At 42.6% G+C, this 19,816-nt stretch overlaps 1 protein-coding gene and 1 long non-coding RNA gene across 4 annotated transcripts in view; one reads left to right on the forward strand and one right to left on the reverse strand.

The window, feature by feature from the left end:
• Window positions 1-19,060, forward strand: part of SH3RF3 (SH3 domain containing ring finger 3) — a 228,674-nt gene extending 209,614 nt beyond the window's left edge. For all 3 annotated transcript variants that reach the window (XM_053384306.1, XM_053384308.1, XM_053384307.1), the window contains 2 exons: window positions 7,255-7,592; window positions 12,519-19,060. In XM_053384306.1, the coding sequence (XP_053240281.1) occupies window positions 7,255-7,592; window positions 12,519-12,687 (507 nt within the window). In that variant the 3' untranslated portion in view covers window positions 12,688-19,060. The remainder of the gene's footprint in view (window positions 1-7,254; window positions 7,593-12,518) is intronic.
• LOC128411848 (uncharacterized) overlaps window positions 601-19,816 on the reverse strand; it is a 35,990-nt gene continuing 16,774 nt past the window's right edge. The window contains exons 2-3 of the long non-coding RNA XR_008329932.1: window positions 1,812-1,922; window positions 601-751 (exon numbers count right to left, since the gene is read on the reverse strand). This is a non-coding gene — a long non-coding RNA (uncharacterized LOC128411848). The remainder of the gene's footprint in view (window positions 752-1,811; window positions 1,923-19,816) is intronic.

The following is a 19,816-nucleotide window of genomic DNA, read 5'->3' on the forward strand; positions in this document are numbered from 1 at the left end:
AAAATTATTACTGTTATTATTAATATTATTTGTTTGATCTGTTTTTGCACTATGTTTTAGTAATGATTGTTTTAAGTCAGCTTTTAATATTGTATGCAGTTGTGGGTGCAATCTACCACACTGAATATAACTCTAGATAGATAGATAGATAGATAGATAGATAGATAGATAGATAGATAGATAGAAAGTCATGTTTGGTGCATTAAGCAAGAAGTGCGTGGGTTGGCGTAAGTTGCCTGCAGGACAGGGCTGAAAGTTGGGCCGTCTCCAACATTGGGGAGTGGGAGGAAAGTGCCAGTACTGCATACCGCTGATTACTGCCAGACATATTTTCTGGTCTGCACTACACTGGGTGTACTTTCGCCTATGGTGCAGACAAGGCAGGGCCAAGAACTGGTGAAAGTTGAGGGCTGGTTGGGTACGCACTGAAGGTTCATTCAAACACCTCCAAGGGTGCATTTTTATGGGGAACAAGATGAAAACCTTGCCAAAGTGGGGCAGAGAGAAGCCCACTAGTAACCACCACATGCAGCCCCTCCAGGCCTCTATAACTGATCCTTAAGAGTCCCCCCCGGTCCACATCTATCACCTACTTTGTTTTGCCCCTTATTTTTGCCAAGGTGGAATCAGTCCTTGAACTCTGATAATGCTTCAACAATCCATATAGTTTGAAACACTTGACCTTAATGCCAATACTCCCACTTGGGTTGTGCATAGAGCTGTCTTTTTTGTTCCATAGTCATGGAGGTATCTGATAATAAAACACTTATCTTAGAGTATCTAGCTCATATTTAGCATCTTCCCCACCCTTTCCTTACTCTGCATTAGAGCATAAGGACAGAAAGCTGGCACTCAGCTAATGAATATTTCTCAGGCTGGCAATTAACCCAGCCAAACGCATTAACCCCAGCTGTCAAAGCATAGTTTGCTTCAGATTCTATAATACAGCAGATTTCTCCCCTTTGTTGGTTTCATCTCTTTTAGAAATGCAATATGGCATTGTTCAAAAAAGGACTTCTCTTAAACATTTATGTTGTTCAGCGGTGTATCCACACGCCACTTTGAATCAACTGCCAAGCAACTCTCAGAAAGTAAATGTTCAGAAGGTTCCTCCTAAGTGATCACACTGAAATTTTTCCAGTTTCCACCCAAAGTAGTCCAGCACATTCAAAAAACGAAGCTTAAAAAATGTGAAGCAAAAATATTTGAGGGTTGAGTTTGCTGTTATTTAAGGCCAATTGGCATGTTACACAATTCCTACGTAGAAAGCACTTCCAGGTCAGAAGAAGCATGTGATCTGAATATAGATCATTCTGTGTAACAATTACGTACACACATCTTTTTCACTTCATGTACATTTGGACCACATTCTGTGTGGACAAGCTTAAATCGGTGTGAGCCGGTCTGGTACAGTGGTTATAGAGTGTTGGGTTCAAATCCCCACTTAGCCACAAAGCTCATTGGTTGGGCCAGTCACTGTCTCTTAGCCTAACCCTCACAGGGTCGTTGTGACAATGTATGCCACTTTAAGCCCCTTGCAGGAAAGATGGGATATCACTGCAACAACAGTAACTAGGGACTAAGCCTATTGATTTCAGTGAACTTAAATTAACCTTACGTTGTGGCCGTTGTACACAGGAGCCAAAAGATGTGCTCTGTCGCTGCTGCTTCCTAGCACACGTATCAAAACAGATGTATATATGCAATGATCACATTAGCTTTTTCAAAGGTGGATGCAAGTTCATTTTACAGCTTAGCCAAATATTCTCCAAAATGTGTTCAAATTTCTAATCAAAGAACTGGACGCTTACCAGTAGATACTGCATCAAGATCATCATCATCGGTGCAGAAATGTGGTCTAGATTAGTGATGAACATAGATCACAGACTTGCCTCCTGGTTTAGAGCAAGGAGTGCTGGTCCCTGAAATTTATGTACAACATGTGTTAATTATTTTATCAAGCCTCTTGGCCTTGCTGTAAGACAAACATCATTTTTCTCTTCTTAATTTATTATTACATTTATAGCTCACCTTTCCTCCAGGAGACTCAAGGTGGCCTACATGGTTCCCCACTTTCCATTTTATCCTCATAACAACTCTGCAACTACCACAAAGAAGACCCTGTCCCAAGCCACCACATAATGAGTCTCCTTCTGCAGATTATAGGGCCTGTGCAGTCAGAGAGAGGAGCTCCCATCAAGCATTTAAGCCCCAGGTCACTTGCCACACCACTCAGCACCTTGATATCAAAATGAGAGCCCCATGGTATCATCACCATAATAATAATAATTTATTTCTTATACCCCGCCCATCTGATTAGATTGCCTCAGCCACTCTGGGCGGCTTCCAACACAAATACAGCATCAAACATTAAACACTTCCCGAAACAAGAGCTGCCTTCAGATGTCTACAAAAATTATATAGCTGTTTAACTCTTTGACATCTGCCAGGAGGGCATTCTGAAGGGCAACTGCCAAAAATGCCTTCTGTCTGGTTCCCTGTAATTTCACTTCTCACAGTGAGGGAACTGCCAGAAGGCCCTTGGAGCTGGAATTCAGTGCCTGGGCTGAACAATGGGGGCAGAGACGCTCCTTCAGGTACACAGGGCCAAAGGCTTTAAAGGTCAACACCAACACTTGGAATTGTGCTCAGAAATATACTGGGAGCCAATGTAGATCTTTTAGGACCAATGTTCTGTGGTCCTGGCAGCCACTCCCAGTTACCAGTTTAGCAGATGTGTTCTGAATTTATTATAGTTTCCAAGTCACATTCAAAGGTAGTCATGTTGTTGTATTCCTGTCAAGAAACAGGGACTGGGCTGGAGAAGGCCTCAGTTTCCCAAATGAATCAGAGCTCTATGAGAAAAGACGAATCTGGAGAGGCAGATCTTGCCTTGTGCTCATCCCTTCTCGTCCTCCTTTATTCTCCCTTGCTGAAGAAGACAGCTAGCAGATCTGGCAAGATGCATTAATTCAAAAACTAAGTAGAAATTGTGGTAGAGCTCACAGTTCTCTGTTTACTCCTGATTACATTCACACATTACACTGAAAAGCTATGTGACAAATGGGCTTGAAAAGATGTGTATATTCATCTGAGAGCCAGGAGTGGCTGAAGCGTCCTCTCAAGTGGACAGAGCCTGCTTTTGTTGTGCAACTGTTGTGCAAATATTTCTGGTTTGAAAAATGGTGGCAGCAGTGACAAATTGTCTGGCTTTTCAGTGATCTTCGAGCAGTTAGCTTACTTATAAATCTCTCTGGAGTAACTCAGAAAACCTTGTTTCATTTACTTTTTCAGCAAAGCCAGACACACTTCATGCTCACTATAATATAGTTGAGGGCGATAGTTAAAGGGAATTTTGGTGCTGACTACCCAAGAAGAGTGTAGCCTGAAGCTTTGTGAATTTGTGAGAGTTGGTTATGTGAGGAACTTGAGGGGGAGAAAACGCTTGCTGCTATTGCATTAGCCAAGTGAGTTTTTTAAAATGAAGACCACCTACAAAAATCTAGATCTTAGGTGTTTCTTTTTTTCTTTAGAATTACACATATCAAGTTTCTGTCACTTAAGGAGATTAAAGAATGTAAAGCTGTGTGGGTTTATCTGTTTTGTTTTTAAAAAAGAAAACCTGCCTCTGGTAAAAGCCAGGAAGTTGAGCTAATGTAAGTGTAAAATAAAAGTATTATCAAGCTGCAAGCTGCATTTCGTCATTGAATATTTCATTAGATTTCCAGAATATTCAGCACATTAGCAAAAAAATTCCTTTCTGTGTGTGTGGGTGTTTAAATCCCAGCGGCTTCTTTTTCTCCATAAAGAAAATGTGAGAACTTGAGAATACTAGTCAATATGCTAACCCAGTGTTCATTTCATACAAGTTAGCTAGAAAACCTTATTTATTGAAGCAGGGTGGAAGCTCACTTGTGATACCCTTCTCTGCTTGCTTAAAACACATTCTTTCTTTTCCTGTTTCCTCGACTGCCTTTTAAAGTTTCATTAGTTTCTCAAGAAATTTCAAGTTAGCTTAGCACACCTCAGAATGTCTTCAGCATTGAATACATCACACTCAGCCTTTAAAAACGGCAGCAGTGTTTCACACAGACTTCCTAATTAATCTAAAAATTGATTACATGGTTGCGCAAACTCTTTTGAAAACACGTCCCTGTGCCTGCTTGAAAACCGTGCGTGGGATGAAAGCTATCCGTAGGGGTGTGTTCTTAAAAGGCTGGAAGCCTTATCACATTAAATTGATCTGCATCATCTTTCTGTTTAAAAAATCTCTTTCAACATCTTCACAACTTCTGCAATGCCTTTTTTTTTTTAGCGCAAATGTTCTAATGGCATTTAGAAAGTGGGGGTACATGGGCCACACCATTTTCTCAAGATGGTGTCGCAAAATCATTTATGAAAGGGGGAAATCCTCCCTTGTTATTATTCTATAGCATGGTTAGGCAAACTAAGGCCCGGGGGCCAGATCTGGCTCAATTGCCTTCTAAATCCGGCCCACAGACGGTCCGGGAATCAGCGTGTTTTTACAAGAGTAGAATGTGTCCTTTTATTTAAACTGCATCTCTGGGTTATTTGTGGGGCCTGCCTGGTGTTTTTACATGAGTAGAATGTGTGCTTTTATTTAAAATGCATCTCTGGGTTATTTATGGGGCATAGGAATTTGTTCATTCATTTCCCCCCCAAAAAATATAGTCCGACCCCCCGCAAGGTCTGAGGGACAATGGACCGGCCCCCTGCTGACCCTTGTTCTGTAGTAAGCATTAATTGAGAACATGCCCTAGAGGTGATCGTAATTGAAAGAGTAGGTTCTTTATCCTTGTTCCTAATATAAACTTGGGTCACTTCCAGGCAACCTGTTTAATGGGCATTCATCCTGGCTTGCTTGCGGAGAGATTAGATAGCATCGAACATTTCATGAACATTCATCCTGATTTGTCTGTGTGGTTATTAGAGGGTGCTAAATCAAACCAATGTTATCCCATGGTTTCTAGTGCATTTCCCCCATCACCAAAAGTCCAATATTTTGGTTCAACGGATTTGTTTCACAAGAGCTCCAAATTATCTGACACTGCACAGCCTGAATTTGCAAGGTTCTGCATTTATCCCACCCAAAAATAGTAATCTGGAAGCGCTCCATGGCATGTGGGAGCATATTTGTAAGGATATTTCGACCCCTGGAGAAGTTCAAAATCACCGAGTGGTAAGAGCTTGTGGATATGGTGGTCCCCTGACTGGTCAAAACATGGTACTTCAGATTCTAGCTGGGAACTGCTGTATCAGCTTGTACACCTATTTCAACATTTCCAGAACACTTCAGCAAAGCCAGGTGCTTTCTTGGCCTCGATTAATGGTGTTTGTCCTGGGAGAGGGGATATTTTGTCAGCAGCCAGCAGCACAGCATTGCCTCATTGTAGATTAGGCTCTAAGGGACCCCATAATTTTGGGGGGTGGAGCTGAAGTGTTGTGCTCAGCAGCTGATGCTATGCTTGCAAAATATCCCAGGTTCAATTACTCATCTCTGAAACTCTGGAGAGCAGCTGCTGGTTAATGCAGACCAGTGTTCATCAACATGCAGTCCCCAGATGCTGTGGGACTACAACTTCCATTATCTACAGCCACCTTAGCCAATTGTCAGGGATGATGGGCGTTGTAGTACAACAGTGTCTGAAGTCCCAAGGCTGAAGAACACTGATGCAGACAGCACTAAGCTAGATGGTCTCCTATGTTTCTTCCCATCACGTCTCTTCCTCTGTCCCCAGAATTGCCCTTACCTGCCCCACCTCTCTCTCTTTTTCACCTTTCTTTCCCCTTTTTGGGGTTGATTTAAATGGTAATCTGAGTTAGGATGGGAGGAATGGGCATTACCTGTATGTACTAATAAGACACCTTAGTTTTCCTTCACTTATGCCTGTAAAATTTGCTTTAAAACCTCAACCCGATTAATGAAAGGCTAAAGCTCAGATCAACGTTATCATTTTCCTGTCATCATCCAAGTGCATGGATTTAGACATGCACATCAAAAAATGGTATTACAAGCACTGTACAAAACAGGAGCTTTCTTCATCAGTATTCTTTTTCCAAACACTGTTGTGCACCGAACCCCAAGGGAGCAATTTACCATTTACCCCCCAAAAAACTGTTCAGTTACGTGGCAGCTGCTTTTGTTGGCGTATTAAGATGCTGCTGTATTTCCCCCTCCTCCACAGTGAAAGTTTTATTTATTTATCTATTTATATCATTAACCCACTCAGTGCCTAATGACTTTGCACATGCAGCAACATTCCGCTGGCAGAAATATTGATCCTTGAGGAAAAGCTTTAGTTGCAAAACCGCAAGTGGCAGCTGGTGCCACTGGTTCTAATGATGGCAATTGAAAGAAAGCCCATTCAGAGACTGAATGGCTGCCCTGACCAAAAGGTTTGGGACAGTAGCAGCAGATGGGATAGGGCAGAGGTGTCCTCATGACCCTGTCATCTTACCTAAGGGCATGAGTAAACCTGAAGGACTTCATATGCTTGATTTGAGGATAAAACGGAGGGGAGTGGAATATGCACACCCTGAACTCTTGGAGGAAGGGCGAGAAGACATGAAATAAACATCTATGTAAAATTCAGCCTAGCTGCAGCTTAGAGAACCTGACGAGAGAGCATTATGCCTTACAAGAACATGGCTATGTGCACACCACACATTAAAGAACATGACTTCCTCCAAAGAATCGTGGGAAGTGCAGGTCATTCCTCAGAGAGCAGCAAGTCTGGCACCTTTAACAAAACGCAGTTCCCAGAACTCTTTGGTGAAAGTCACGTGCTTTAAATGTAAGCCATGTGCGCAGCCCATGTTGACTTCTTGTCCTGATAACACAAAGGTCTCCAACACTGGGATTTAATCAAATCAGCCAAAAGGAAAGAAGCAATTTATTGTCATACTGAGGTCCTCGAGAATTTATTTGCCAGCGTGAAATGACAAAACACTGCTCTGTTTCCTCCAGGAGTAGAATCAAATAACACTGCCTTTTCAAATTCCAGCTGTTTAGAGGCTGACTTTTCCCTTTCGGGATGAGTCAATCATGTTTGTCACAATAGAAGTTCAATATAACTTCCACTGTGCCTCACCTTTTACAAAACAAAACTTCTCTTGGTAAAGATAAGTTGTAAACAACGCTCACTTCCCTGTGCGTACAAAATGGCTGGCATTCATCTAAAAACCTGTAATTGAAACATCTCACTTGTAATCTTCTGTTTGATTCCTATGCAGAAAGAAAAGAAAAGTGGTCTGCTGAAGCTTCTGGCCGGAGCATCCACAAAAAAGAAATCCCGCTCTCCTCCGTCAATGTCCCCAACACATGACCCTCTGGCAGTGATGGAAGGGATGCTGCAGGGGGCTGTGGGACCTGAACTATCCTCTCTCTCTAGCCACGGGAGGGCAGGCTCATGCCCAATTGAAAGTGAAATGCAAGGAGCGATGGAGATGGAGCCTCTGCACAGAAAGACGGGCTCTTTGGATTTGAATTTTCCTATTCCTTCTCCCATAAGGCAGCTTCCGCCTTCAATGGCAGCCATCCGTCCAGAACCTAAGCCATTGTCCCGAGAAAGGTATGTCATCCAATTAAGCGTGTTTACTTGTATTTTGGGTTAGCTGCCATCGTACGCAGAGTATTTTGTACAGAACCATTTTCATTTCATTGCAAGGTTCCTATTAACTGGGAAGATCAGCTAACTAGATCATGGAGTTGGCAGAGACCTCAAAGGTGATCTAGCCCAAACCACCTTCCAACACAGGACACCTGCTGCAACAGCATCCCTGAGTTGGCCATGCAGCCCCTGCTTAAAAACCCCTAATGGAATGCTCTCCCCATTGAGGTCTACCTGGCACCAACTTCATCATTGTTTTGGGGCCAGGCAAAGATATTTTTTGTTTTCCAGCACATTTGAGCAGCACCAATGATTGGATTTCTCCCCCATTTTGATGATGTTCTCATATATAAAATAAAAATGGAATAATGTCGTCATGCTGCAGTTCACATGGCTGCTGACAGGTGGCGTTTCAAACTGCAGCATGGCAGCAAACTGGGCTGTCAGAGCTGCTAGACTCTTGCAGCAGTATTGGAGGCCAGAGAGGATGGAGATGGAAAGGCAGGCAGGCAACCCCGGCCAGCAAGTTTGTGAGTGGGCATACCAGACAACTGAGCATCCTAAGCATGCAAGTTGGCAGCCCAGGCAAACTCTAGAGATTTTGGAACATCTAAGGAGAGAGGGGAAGGTTGGTTTTGGTGAGATCTGGAGGAGGGGTGACTTTGGTGAGGGATGGGTTGGGTGGAGGCAGAGTCAGCAAAGGAAGAGAGCAGGGGCACACCCCCTTGCTTTTAATATGTTTGTATATTTTTTATTAGGGACATGGGCGGCGCTGTGGTCTAAACCACAGAGCCTAGGGCTTGCCGATCAGAAGGTCGATCGGCGGTTCGAATCCCCGTGACAGGGTGAGCTCCCGTTGCTCGGTCCCTTTTCCTGCCAACCTAGCAGTTCGAAAGCACATCAAAGTGCAAGTAGTACCACTCCGGCAGGAAGGTAAATGGTGTTTCCGTGCGCTGCTCTGGTCACATGCTGGCCACATGACCTGGAAGCTGTACGCCGGCTCCCTCAGCCAGTAAAGCGAGATGAGCACTGCAACCCCAGAGTCGGTCACGACTGGACCTAATGGTCAGGGGTCCCTTTACCTTTACCTGTATTTTTCTTGCATCCCTGTATTTTATACTTGTACACCACATTGGGACATTCTATTACGGGAAGCAATTAATAAATTCAATAACTTCATTAACTCCCTGCCTGCTGTGATTCCAATTAGCCACTCCCCACTCCCAGGGCTGCTATTAGCATTTTTAAAAAGCATGCACATTATTAAGTGCAAAGACTCAGTTTTCAACCCAAGCAGACTTCTGAATAACCAAGCATATGTGGGAAATAAGAATTGTTTCCATTTTACAAAAAAAATTGGTTCTCTCTGTGTGTCATAATTCACGTCAGAATGTCTGGGCACAAGGGCTAGCAGATTTAGTAGCAAGGCTGCTTTATTTGGCTACTGGTAGGACAAGTCAGTAGGAACATTCCCAGGCTTGAAAGCATTGAAGCCTGCTCCATGACGCCAACTGTTGTATTTCCACCAAAACCCAGAAAATTTAGCCTTACTATTAATTTACATTTTTTCTTCTAACCGGGCATAATAAAAATACTGCTACGCTCTTAGCCCCAAGAATGGAAGTTAAGCAAGGGCAGGATTGTGAAGCTGTGGAATGGAAAATGCACAAAGCCAGAAGGCCAGCCTGTGTTCTCATTGTTTGCACAATAAGCTGCAAATGGAGTTATACAGATGGGCCTCTTAAAACATTACAGATAGTGCTAATTGCACTTTGTAGTAGCTGAGAATTCAGATCCTGATTTTCAGGCGTTTTGATTCCCAGAGTCTTAAATCCGAGAATAACCTCTAATTGAAATAAGCTTAATTATACTCAGCAGGCAAGGTTTTCTAATTGATTTATGAATTAACTTCCATATCACTGGTTTATCTGCACCCCTTAACTGATCATATGGTTCTTTATGCCTATAAATGAGGAATATTAATTACCTTTGCACACTAGGAAGGATAATGCCTAGCCCTGGATCATTGGAGCAGCTACATTAAACTCTTGTCTGGAAGTTCATTCCACATCCATTTGTGCTCATTAAGTCACCCAAGTGCTCAGTAGTACAATTTTAAAAATAAAATAAAATACATGTGTGAAGCTGCATTTCACATCTGGCAACACAGTGACGTTTTCATCTCCACATCTCAACATGTTTGCTTGTTTGTATTTTACTGTATATATAATTTGTTCAGTTCTATAGATGAAGTAAAGTGCATGGGTGGGTTCAGATGAACAGATTCATATTTTATGCAGCACTTGTGGCTTGACAACCACAAATATATAAAATACGGGAGAGTTAGGCAGCTCTAATAACACACAGCAGGCACAGCTTTATTAAATGTGAACCCCCAAAATTGGAGTCCCCTCCAAACTGATGCTAATTTTTTTCACTTGTTTTGTACCCTGAGCCCCGCATTTTGTACCCCTCCATCTGAGTACCCCCCACCACCTAGCCCAGGCATAGGCAAACTCGGCCCTCCAGATGTTTTGGGACTACAACTCCCATCATCCCTAGCTAACAGGACCAGTGGTCAGGGATGATGGGAATTGTAGTCCCAAAGCAGCTGGAGGGCCAAGTTTGCCTATGCCTGACCTAGCCACTGCAAGAAGCTACCTAACACTCATTGCAAGAAGGAAAACAATTGTTAATTACCGCAGTGCATTTTGTGGGGCTTCCCAAGCCTTGGGGGTCGTTGCTTGTTGTCATTCCTACCTATTAATGGGCTAAATTTTAATTGCAATAAAAGGTAGAGGAATTAATCACACTGATTAATTGTTTGCAGCTTGGAGTGGAATTCAGAGCCGAATGTGCATTTTGTAAGGTATTGTGTATGAAACTAATCAGATAATGAAGCCCGGGGAGGGAATGGCTCGGATTTTCCTTCATTGCAGCACATTCTAGTCTGAATTTATTCCAATTCTATTTTCTTAACACCTGCTTCCTTCCAGTGCTATTTGCCTAAACATATAACCGCTGTAATCAGCACAACTGAAATAATCCAGTTTCATCACTGCAAGAGCTGTCAGGAAATGCCTAGGAAATGTTATTTACTTAATATTCCTGGTCCTTATAATGCTGAATTTGCCTGGTCTGGCTGATCAGTGGAGCAGGAGACCCAAGACCCACCATTCATGCTATATTTTGCAAAAAAAATTAAAATACGTGAAAACGTTTTGGCAGATAGCAAATCCCAATTTATTGTGTTATGAGCTCTGGTTTTCCACATCTGCTTTGAATTACAGTTGGACAGTTTGAGCAGATGCAGAATGCTTCTGCCACTACGATGCACCTATATTTGAACAGTTCGAAGTAAAATAAAATGTTGCATTTCCGTTCACCAGGAAGATGGGGTCCAATAAACTCTGCCCTATTTTGCGTATTCCATTATGCACATCCATACACAGTTGCAAGATTTGAAACCTGGGATCATTTTAGCTAAAATTACTCTAATTGAATAATGTAATTAGTCAGCACTGAAGCAGCATGTCTAAAATAATGTGAACATTCATTTGCATAATGGCTGAGATTGGCAGTGCTTCACAAAGTGTAGCAGAACTGCCCATGGCAGTATGATAGACTTTCTCCATAGCTAGCCAGTAGTCCACATTTCAAACCCTATTACTTGCATTGGCACACCTGGATGAAGTGACAACCTGATTTACTGGTGAGGGGGAAAGATGACCAGCTTATTTTAGATCGCTCATGAGCAGGGATGTTGGAGAATTCTGTCAAAAATGGAAACGAGAGCAGCAATTGCCAATATTTGCTTATACTTCCCGTGTCCAGAACAGAAATCAATCCAGTGAATACAACTGGTATTCACTGTTGTTATCCACAAATTATATGTAAGTGTGTGTGTGTGTGTGTGTGTGTGTGTGTGTGTGTGTTCCCCATTTGCATAGTTCCCTTCACAATGAAATGAATGGGGTGGAATAATTTAATAACAATGTAATTTGTGTCAATTGCACAAATTACATAATTTCACCACAGCAGACAGCATGACAAATAACGTTTTCGGCAGAAAGTGAACTGCAGCGGAACAGAAACGGGGCTGTTTGCAACAAATACAAGACAACTGCCTCCTTACGTCCCGACTCATGAGCGCTATATTCTACACAGTTGGGCAATCATGTCAAAATACACAGCTTTTCTCCAGGCACTTCAGATACAATATGATGCTCAACAGTGTTATGGTGACCCCTCCTATGCTTAACCAATGATGTTACACTGTTAGGGAAGTGTCATGCATCTGATCCATGATCAGATGCTGGCAGCCACTCCGCTAAAGGAACAGATAAATACAAGTATAATAAACAAAAGAAGCCAGTGACTTTTTAAATATATCCTCTTAGCTGAAAAGCAAGGTACAGAGATACTCTCTCAATAAATCAGCTTGTGTATTTGCCTGGCAGCTACAGATGACCAGAAATTCTATGCAAGCCTGTGAGCAAGAAACCAAGCAGGCAGCTGGAGCGAAGATGGTCTCTCAGCTGCATCCAGATAGCTATGTTATGGGGCACTAATAAACGTAAATGCTAAATAAGTAAAATGCAGCAGGCTGCTGAAGGAGGGGCGTGCCTCCCTGTCCCTTTTCTGCTACCACCCCAGAGGCTGGTGAAGCATTCTGCAGCCTAGTGACTTTTGATGGCTTATTGATAAAACTGACATAAATATATGCATTGTGTAAGAGTTTCTGGCCTGGAAACTTTCCACATCATCATTCCCAACCAGCCTATGCGGTTGCTGGTTCCAGGTGTAGATCTCTGACCCTTCCAGGGAGTAGAAGTAGAACATATGAACCACCACCTGCAATAAGGTCTACCCTTCTGTCTCTTAAAGGTATCGTGTTGTGGTCCCCTATCCCCCACAAAGCGAAGCCGAGATTGAACTGAAAGAAGGCGACATCGTGTTTGTCCACAAGAAAAGGGAGGACGGCTGGTTCAAAGGGACCTTGCAGAGAAACGGCAGGTCAGGCCTGTTCCCTGGCAGCTTTGTGGAGAGCTTCTGAGGGCTTGAGCTCCACGCTTTTTGGACTCGAAGGACCTTTCACAGGAAATTCCATAGCACAAAAAAAAAAAAAGAGCGAAGGGAAACTTTCCTAATATCCACTGCCATAACAAGAACTGTAATTATTATTTCCAAAGACTCCGCAGGCTCTTTGATATTCAGCCCAGGAGATGAGGTCTCTTGCTGTGCTTTCAAACCCACGTACGGTACATACAGGCAGTATTGCTGTAGTCGTGCCTTCCACTCGGAATCGAAGACTGAGAGGACACACATTCGGGTTGTATCTTAAGCTAAAATCCAGCCGCCACACTTTGTGTAAATGATAAAGTATGTTTTAAAAAAGGGGGGGATTAAGAAACTTGTTATATTGCTGTAATTTATTTGTCTGAGCTGCAGTGTTCTTATTACTGGCCTATGCAAGAGGGACTTGAGTTTCAAGAGGAGTGCAAGGGGGACTCTTGAACTTGTCTGTTTTCCCAGGTGGGGGTAAAGGAAGCTCATGGACGGAACGGAACCCACTGAAATCCGCACATTGTTCGGCTAGACAGAATTTGGGAGTCCAAAACATTGCCAGCATTCCTTTCTAATAGATACCTCAAAATATTCTGCTTAAGAATACTAGTCAGGGCCTTTTCATACACCGTGCACCCCCAGAAAAATATTGAGAGTAGCGTTCCCAGTGTCAGGCGAGTCAACACTGGAAAAGTGCATTTTCCCACGACCTCCCAACCCATTCTGAAAGCCAAATCCTATGTGTGACAATGGACCGCATGACCAAGTCACGTCGAGCAGTGTGGACACCACATTTGAGACTTTTTCTCTTGTCACTGCATCTCCTGTAGTTAGCTTAATAGCGCATCAAAGATTTCATACGAAGAGCCAACAATCTGATATGCTGGACTGACTATCATCAACTACATGACGTTTTGGTTAGCCATTACTTTTTCTTTCCTTTGCAGCATTTTAATTTTGATTGTTGCTTTAATGTATTTCAGATAAGAGAGCTTTTATACAGTATACTTTTCTAATGCAAGAAATGTTATACATTGCAAACTCCATATCGATAAGGAAAGTCCTACTTCGCATAGATAACGGCGCTAGTTTTCATTTTAAAAACCCAGTTAAGAAATACTTGATTTGGCATATCAAATTAAAAAATTGTTCTCAAGTATGCAAAAGATCTTAACGTTGCCATACTTGCTACTGACATTGAAGCAACTGGGGCCAGGATACAGATAGGACCATAAGCAGAAGAAATCCTTGTGAAACTCTCTGCATCAGGAGTTCCCAAACTGGTTTATATACTACCAGTGGTCCATGAGTTTCATTCAGTTGGTCCAGCACGTGTCTATGGATGAAGATGGGAGATCCCATATCCATTGCATTAAATAGACATCTTTATTTTTAATTGTATTTTATTGCTCTTATGTCTTATATTCCATGGAACTCAAATTGTAACACAAAATAAAAGAAGCAATAACAATGCAATTAAAAAATCATACAGCATCTAGTACAACACACTGCAATTGCTACAACTGGATGAGAAACCGTCAAGTGGCCCTCATCAATTTCAAGTTGTCCATGGGGGGACATTTGGGAACCCCTGCTCTATGTGCAAGGCTTTGCGCAAGCTACGCGTACAAGTAGCTTCGTGAAACAGGCTTCCACATGGGGAAAGTGTTCTCTGAATGCACCTCGCGTGAGCAGGTTTCACAAGGAATATTACCTTGATCTGCTTGTGGAAAGCAAATCTCTGGTTTCTGGTCAGCAACTGCTATAGAGTGTGACAAAAAAGAAGAAGTAAGAGATGGCAAATAGGCAAAGCGATTGAATTCGATCCAAAGACGCATGAGTGGAAGGAAAACAGCTTGCTAGTGGCATTCAGGAAACCCTTAGGACAGAGATCACACAGTGCTATAATAGGCATGCTCCACAGCAGTACTCCTGCTTTCAACTGCAGGAGAACATCTGTGGATTTATGCAAGGCTATTGCATGAGCTGTAAAACAGCTGTGCTGTGAGAGGAAGCCCCGCTCCACACCCAGAAGGGCACCTTTGGATTCAACCCATTACTCATTGACTGAATGAAATTCCATTGGTTAGCTCAGATACCTACACATTCATTTATCATCTGTTGTATTAGAAGATACTACTATGTGTATTTTTGTATCCTTTATTGTCGCTAATGTCAGGCTCCTAAAGATCAAAACCTTTCTATTGCTTGCTCCGTGCAACCAGAGGGGAGTCTGAATCTTAAGAATCACTAAATATACAGTCGCCTGTTCCTTACACACAAATATATTGTGTCGGAAGCCTCTTCAAAGCATAGTACGCTGTCTAGACAGCGATAATTACTGGAGATTTGGGAGCTTTTCCAGGAGGATTCATTTTAATTGACTTCTACATGGCAATAAAAAGAACACTGCAGGTTCCCGCAAGCACAGAACGCTGGAATTCTTATTTCTCTCTGTCTCTGAACATCAGAGAGAAGATGGCTGTAATTACCACTATCAAAATGTGATTTGTTTCTGTAGAAATGTATAGTTCTGAACAGTGTTTGGTTTTCTAACCTGGGTCAAGCTACATAATAATAATAATAAAATATTCAGGCAATAGACGCTTCCGGCAACCAAGAACTTAAAGGTGCAATAAATAGGAAGCAAGAAAATAAACCTGTCATAAATCAGCTGTTGACATCTGTTAAAAAAAATTGTCAGAGAGACAGAAGGATATTTTTAGCAATGTCTTTTGCTCGGTTTAATTCAGGCAGTGTATACTGGAACCACCACCCAAAATCTTCCCATTGTTGTAATGTCCTGCATAAGCTACACACTTCTCATTCTAAGACATGGGCAGAAATTAGCCCATTGCTCCTTCAAAATGTAGGGTAATATTTTTTTACTCTCTTAATTTTAACATACCAGACTAACAGCCCAGTCCTAAAACTTGCTGAAACAATCATCAGGTACTTGGATAGATGAGACCCATTTCTGATGACACCAGCTCTGAGGGCAGATACTCATGCACAAATAATTATGGGGTGCTAGCTATATTCTAGGAAGCCATATTCAGTGATGGAAATATTCAGATAATCTCTCTCTTATATATAGAAAAGCTGGTACAACAGTACAAACAACATGTATTTCATTCGCCAGGGAGCCTGTGGCATACAAAGATTAAAAAGAGGATATGTGGAAGTAGTACAAGTGAGTTCAAAAACATTTCAGCTGTTACTCAGGTTACTTTCCATCTTCTGTGGGATCCTTTAGGTAGAACGTCTAGCTTTAGCTAAAGCTCCCCTAGAGCAGACCTGCCTAAACCCATTTGGCTCAAAGATTGTAATCCCCCTCAGCCAGCCCTGTGGCACCCACAGGTCAGTGGCGTGGCCACCCCACACTCTCACATGGGCACACTGCCCCCTCCCACAGCAGATCAGCTGACTAGGGAGGTATTGCCACCTTCCTCTCATCAAATCATCCTTCTGATGACTGGACAGGGAGCCAATTTGCGTCCCTGTCAGATTCGCTGGGCCACATGCCTTACTAAATCTCTCCAACCCCTCCCAGGGCTATGTCAACTTTTATAGTTGTTTCTTTTGCCACTGCTACCAAACTTGGAGGGGCTTGAGGTTGGGCCAGGTGAGGCCCCAGATCGGTCATTAGCCACCCCAGTTCTACAGGAGGCTAAGGCTCACCTGTGCCTTCCCCAAAGGGGAGTTTACCTGAAGATATTGGCATGCCCTTATTTCCAGCTATCACTCATCTCTCAAGCCGATTTCGATTATTACCCCAACACACACACACCTGCACACGTGTATCTGCACTCCCTGTCTTCTCCTGTGGAGTGATTTAGGCACTGGTCTGGCCAGAGTCAGCTGCCTCGTGAATTGTCTTGAAGCGCACACTTTGGCCAGCCCATTCTGTTCCCTCCTTCCCATCTACCTCTTCTCATCATTTAAAAACAAATGACACAATCAAAGCAAAGCTTAACACTTTTAAATTCTGTTTTCCTTAGAAGATGTTTGGGTACGTGCTTAAGTTCCACCTTAAACTTCAAAATACTCAGTAGGGGGGCAAACTGTGTATTGCACACTAAAACATGTAAGAGTGCCACGATGCCATTTGTTTATTTAAAAAAAATGAAAGAAAGCAAAACTAGCTGTTTTGGGAGGGGCAGTTAGAGGGAGGAAATAGGTGGGGTGTGCAACTTAACCCTTCCCCTGCCTGATGTTCCCAATGGCTCCCTACCCAATACACGATTCCAACCACATTTTTGCATGCATCTTTGACACATTCAGGGAAGAGCTGTTTGGGAATGTGATTTGGAGAGGGACAGTGGACAGCATAAGGGTGGGATGGGTGCTCCCTTCTCTGCTACTTAATTGCTCGAAATCCCCACATCTCGGAAGTGGCTTTGCTGGTTTTTTAAAAAAATGAACTACAGTACTTTTACATGTGTTAGCGTGTGATGTGTCTGTTACCCTTAAATATAGCTGTAGCATGCCCTGGTCAATTGTGACTTTTGACTTCAAGTGTGAGAATATCTGTGGCTGGCAATGTAAAGTGTCATTTCCCCCCCGGGGGAGGTAAAAGGGTGGTGAAAATTCAGAACTTCCTCCAGCTGGGAACCTGAGATGATGGAGTGTTTTCTTCACCAGCATCTGTACTCAGAACTGAGGAAAGATGGAAAGGAATGGGCCGAGGAAAATGGTTTCTATTCTGATTTGCTTTGGAATTATTGCAACCAATTGTTTGGACCAAATCCATGTGGGTGCTTCTGTAGTTTGAGCAAGGAAACATTCCTCTCACAAGTACACAGGGATTAAAGACAGTGAATTCTCCCACTTCCTATGATACATGGGTTTTTTTATATATATAAAAATCTCTAGTTCAGTGCAGTGCACATAATTATATGCTTAATACTGAAGGCTCTCTACAGTGGACCAAAAATGGTGGCTGTTTGCCATAGTTGTGACAGTCTCTCTTACATAGTGTCAAAAGAGTTTTGCACGAGTAAGTCAGATGTGAGCATTGTGTACTTCAGCTGAAGACAGGCAGATTCAAATAACCACACAATTAGTTTCACGCATCTAAGGTGGCTTCAGAGATGTTTCCTGAACAAATCCCCCTGCCCAGTGCTGTATGGTAAACCACTTTTGAAACCGAGGGGAGCATCAAAGGCAATTTATTGGGGTAGTGTTGCTGTTCAAATAAAAAAGGTGCAAATCTTCCTAGGCACACAGATGTCCATTCGTGCACCTAAAGTTGCTTGTTCTTTGATAAACAAGGCCACCCCTTATCTAGAATTGGTTTCTTTGCTGTGCTCAGAATATAGAGCAGCAAAGGATCTTAGCTCTTGCACAGTGTATTCAGCCAGCCATTCACACAACAACAGCACCAAGGAATCATCACCCTTTGGCAGGGATATTATAGCCACTGTTGTTTTGCCAAAAAGCTTTTGTACATCTCTGTATGAAGGTGTTAATCCATAATCCACAAACTCCACTAGGACAAAACGCAACAATTTGCAAACACATCTTTTCTGAATTCAGTATTTTTAAAGGTTGTGCCACCCACTGGCGGAGGAAGAGGGGGGCGGGGAGAGCGCACCGCCCCCAGTAGCACAATCCCAGTGGGGTGCCATCGCAGCTGCCCCCCTGCCCGCGCTGGGCACTATGCCCCCTCAGGTGGCGTGCCACGCCCCCAGGGTGCATGCCAGCCACGCCACGCCTGCTCTCCCCCCCCCCCCCCGGTGCTGGAGCATGAAGCTCCGCCACTGGTGCCCCCACATTCACTCCAATCCCAGCATTTGATGCTTAAAAACCCATCGCTCGCATTTCCTCTGAGAATTAAGAGTTTCTTTGACTGTTTGAAGCTCCAACAACATTTGAACAACAGATCTTAGTTCTCATCTATCATGGTAGCTTGGAGAAGTCTCCTGTAGTAGTGGATCAGTTTCACGTATGTAGCACAAACACAGAATGCAAACGACAAGGCAGGGATTCTGGATAGTGACCTCTGTGTGGAAAGTATTAGCTCTTCCGGTGGTCCATGTTGATAAATGGCATTCGAAGGACAGGAAGCATGGGGAGGGAGGGGAAGTGTGTGCACACGCATGTGTGCGTTTCCTAAGACAGAAAATGAACAGAATTGTCCTGGCAGCCTTGTTTTGTAAAATGCCAGGTTTGTTGTACTGGAGAAGGTTTCTGCTAACTGAACAAACCCTTTGTACTTTGCACAGTTCAGGAAAAAATGGTTTTTGTTACACATGGATGTTAACATACAATTTTGAAAAAACATCAATGGTTATTATGAGTACAAATGAACTGCAATTCCTGTGTTTCTCATCCTTTAAATAAAATAACCATTAATGTAACCCAAATGAATACGTGTGGTTCTTTTTTTAATTGAATGGAGAGCAATAGAGATTGAAAAAAATGGTTGAAAGAGGGCAAGGATTTGCTGAAATGTCTTTGTGACTGGGAATACAAAAAGGGGAGGAGAGAGGAGGTCAAGGAAACAAGTAAATGAATCCAAAGATATTGAAAAATGGATGTTTTTTCTTTTTAAATTTCTTTTTTAGCTGCATGTTTTTTGTATTTTGTACTCTTTTTAAATTTTTTTCTATGTGTGTTTTTTTAGTTTGTTAATTGTTGTTATAATTTTAGTTTGTTAATTGTTGTTATAATTTTTTCTATTTTGTAAACTTATGCTTTCTTTTTTGTAAAATCTGAATAAATATCTTTTTTAAAAAAGAGAGATTGAAAAAATAAGAGTCAAAGGCCCAATGGGTCGGCCTGTTGTGCATGAAACACCAAATCATTCTATGGTGATACGGGGCCAGGATTTTTGCTCTCATGCTCCTCAGTTGCATTCCTGATTTCTGGCAAACCATTGTTTGCCCTTACATTGGAACCAGCAAATTATGGTTTGCATAATCAAACCAAGGTTGTAAATCCGAATCAAACCCTGGTTTGATCTTTGTTTTCAGGGCAAACCCAAGCCATAGTTTCAGGACCGGCTCTACCATTAGGCAGAATGAAGCCACCACCTCAGGTGATAGATGCTAACGAGTGAGGAGTAGACAAGCCAAGTGTGCTGCCTGGTCTGTCTTGCGCCTCTTAAGCTAGCC

Source organism: Podarcis raffonei, chromosome 4 (genome assembly GCF_027172205.1).
Source record: "Podarcis raffonei isolate rPodRaf1 chromosome 4, rPodRaf1.pri, whole genome shotgun sequence".
Classification (NCBI taxonomy): domain Eukaryota; kingdom Metazoa; phylum Chordata; class Lepidosauria; order Squamata; family Lacertidae; genus Podarcis; species Podarcis raffonei.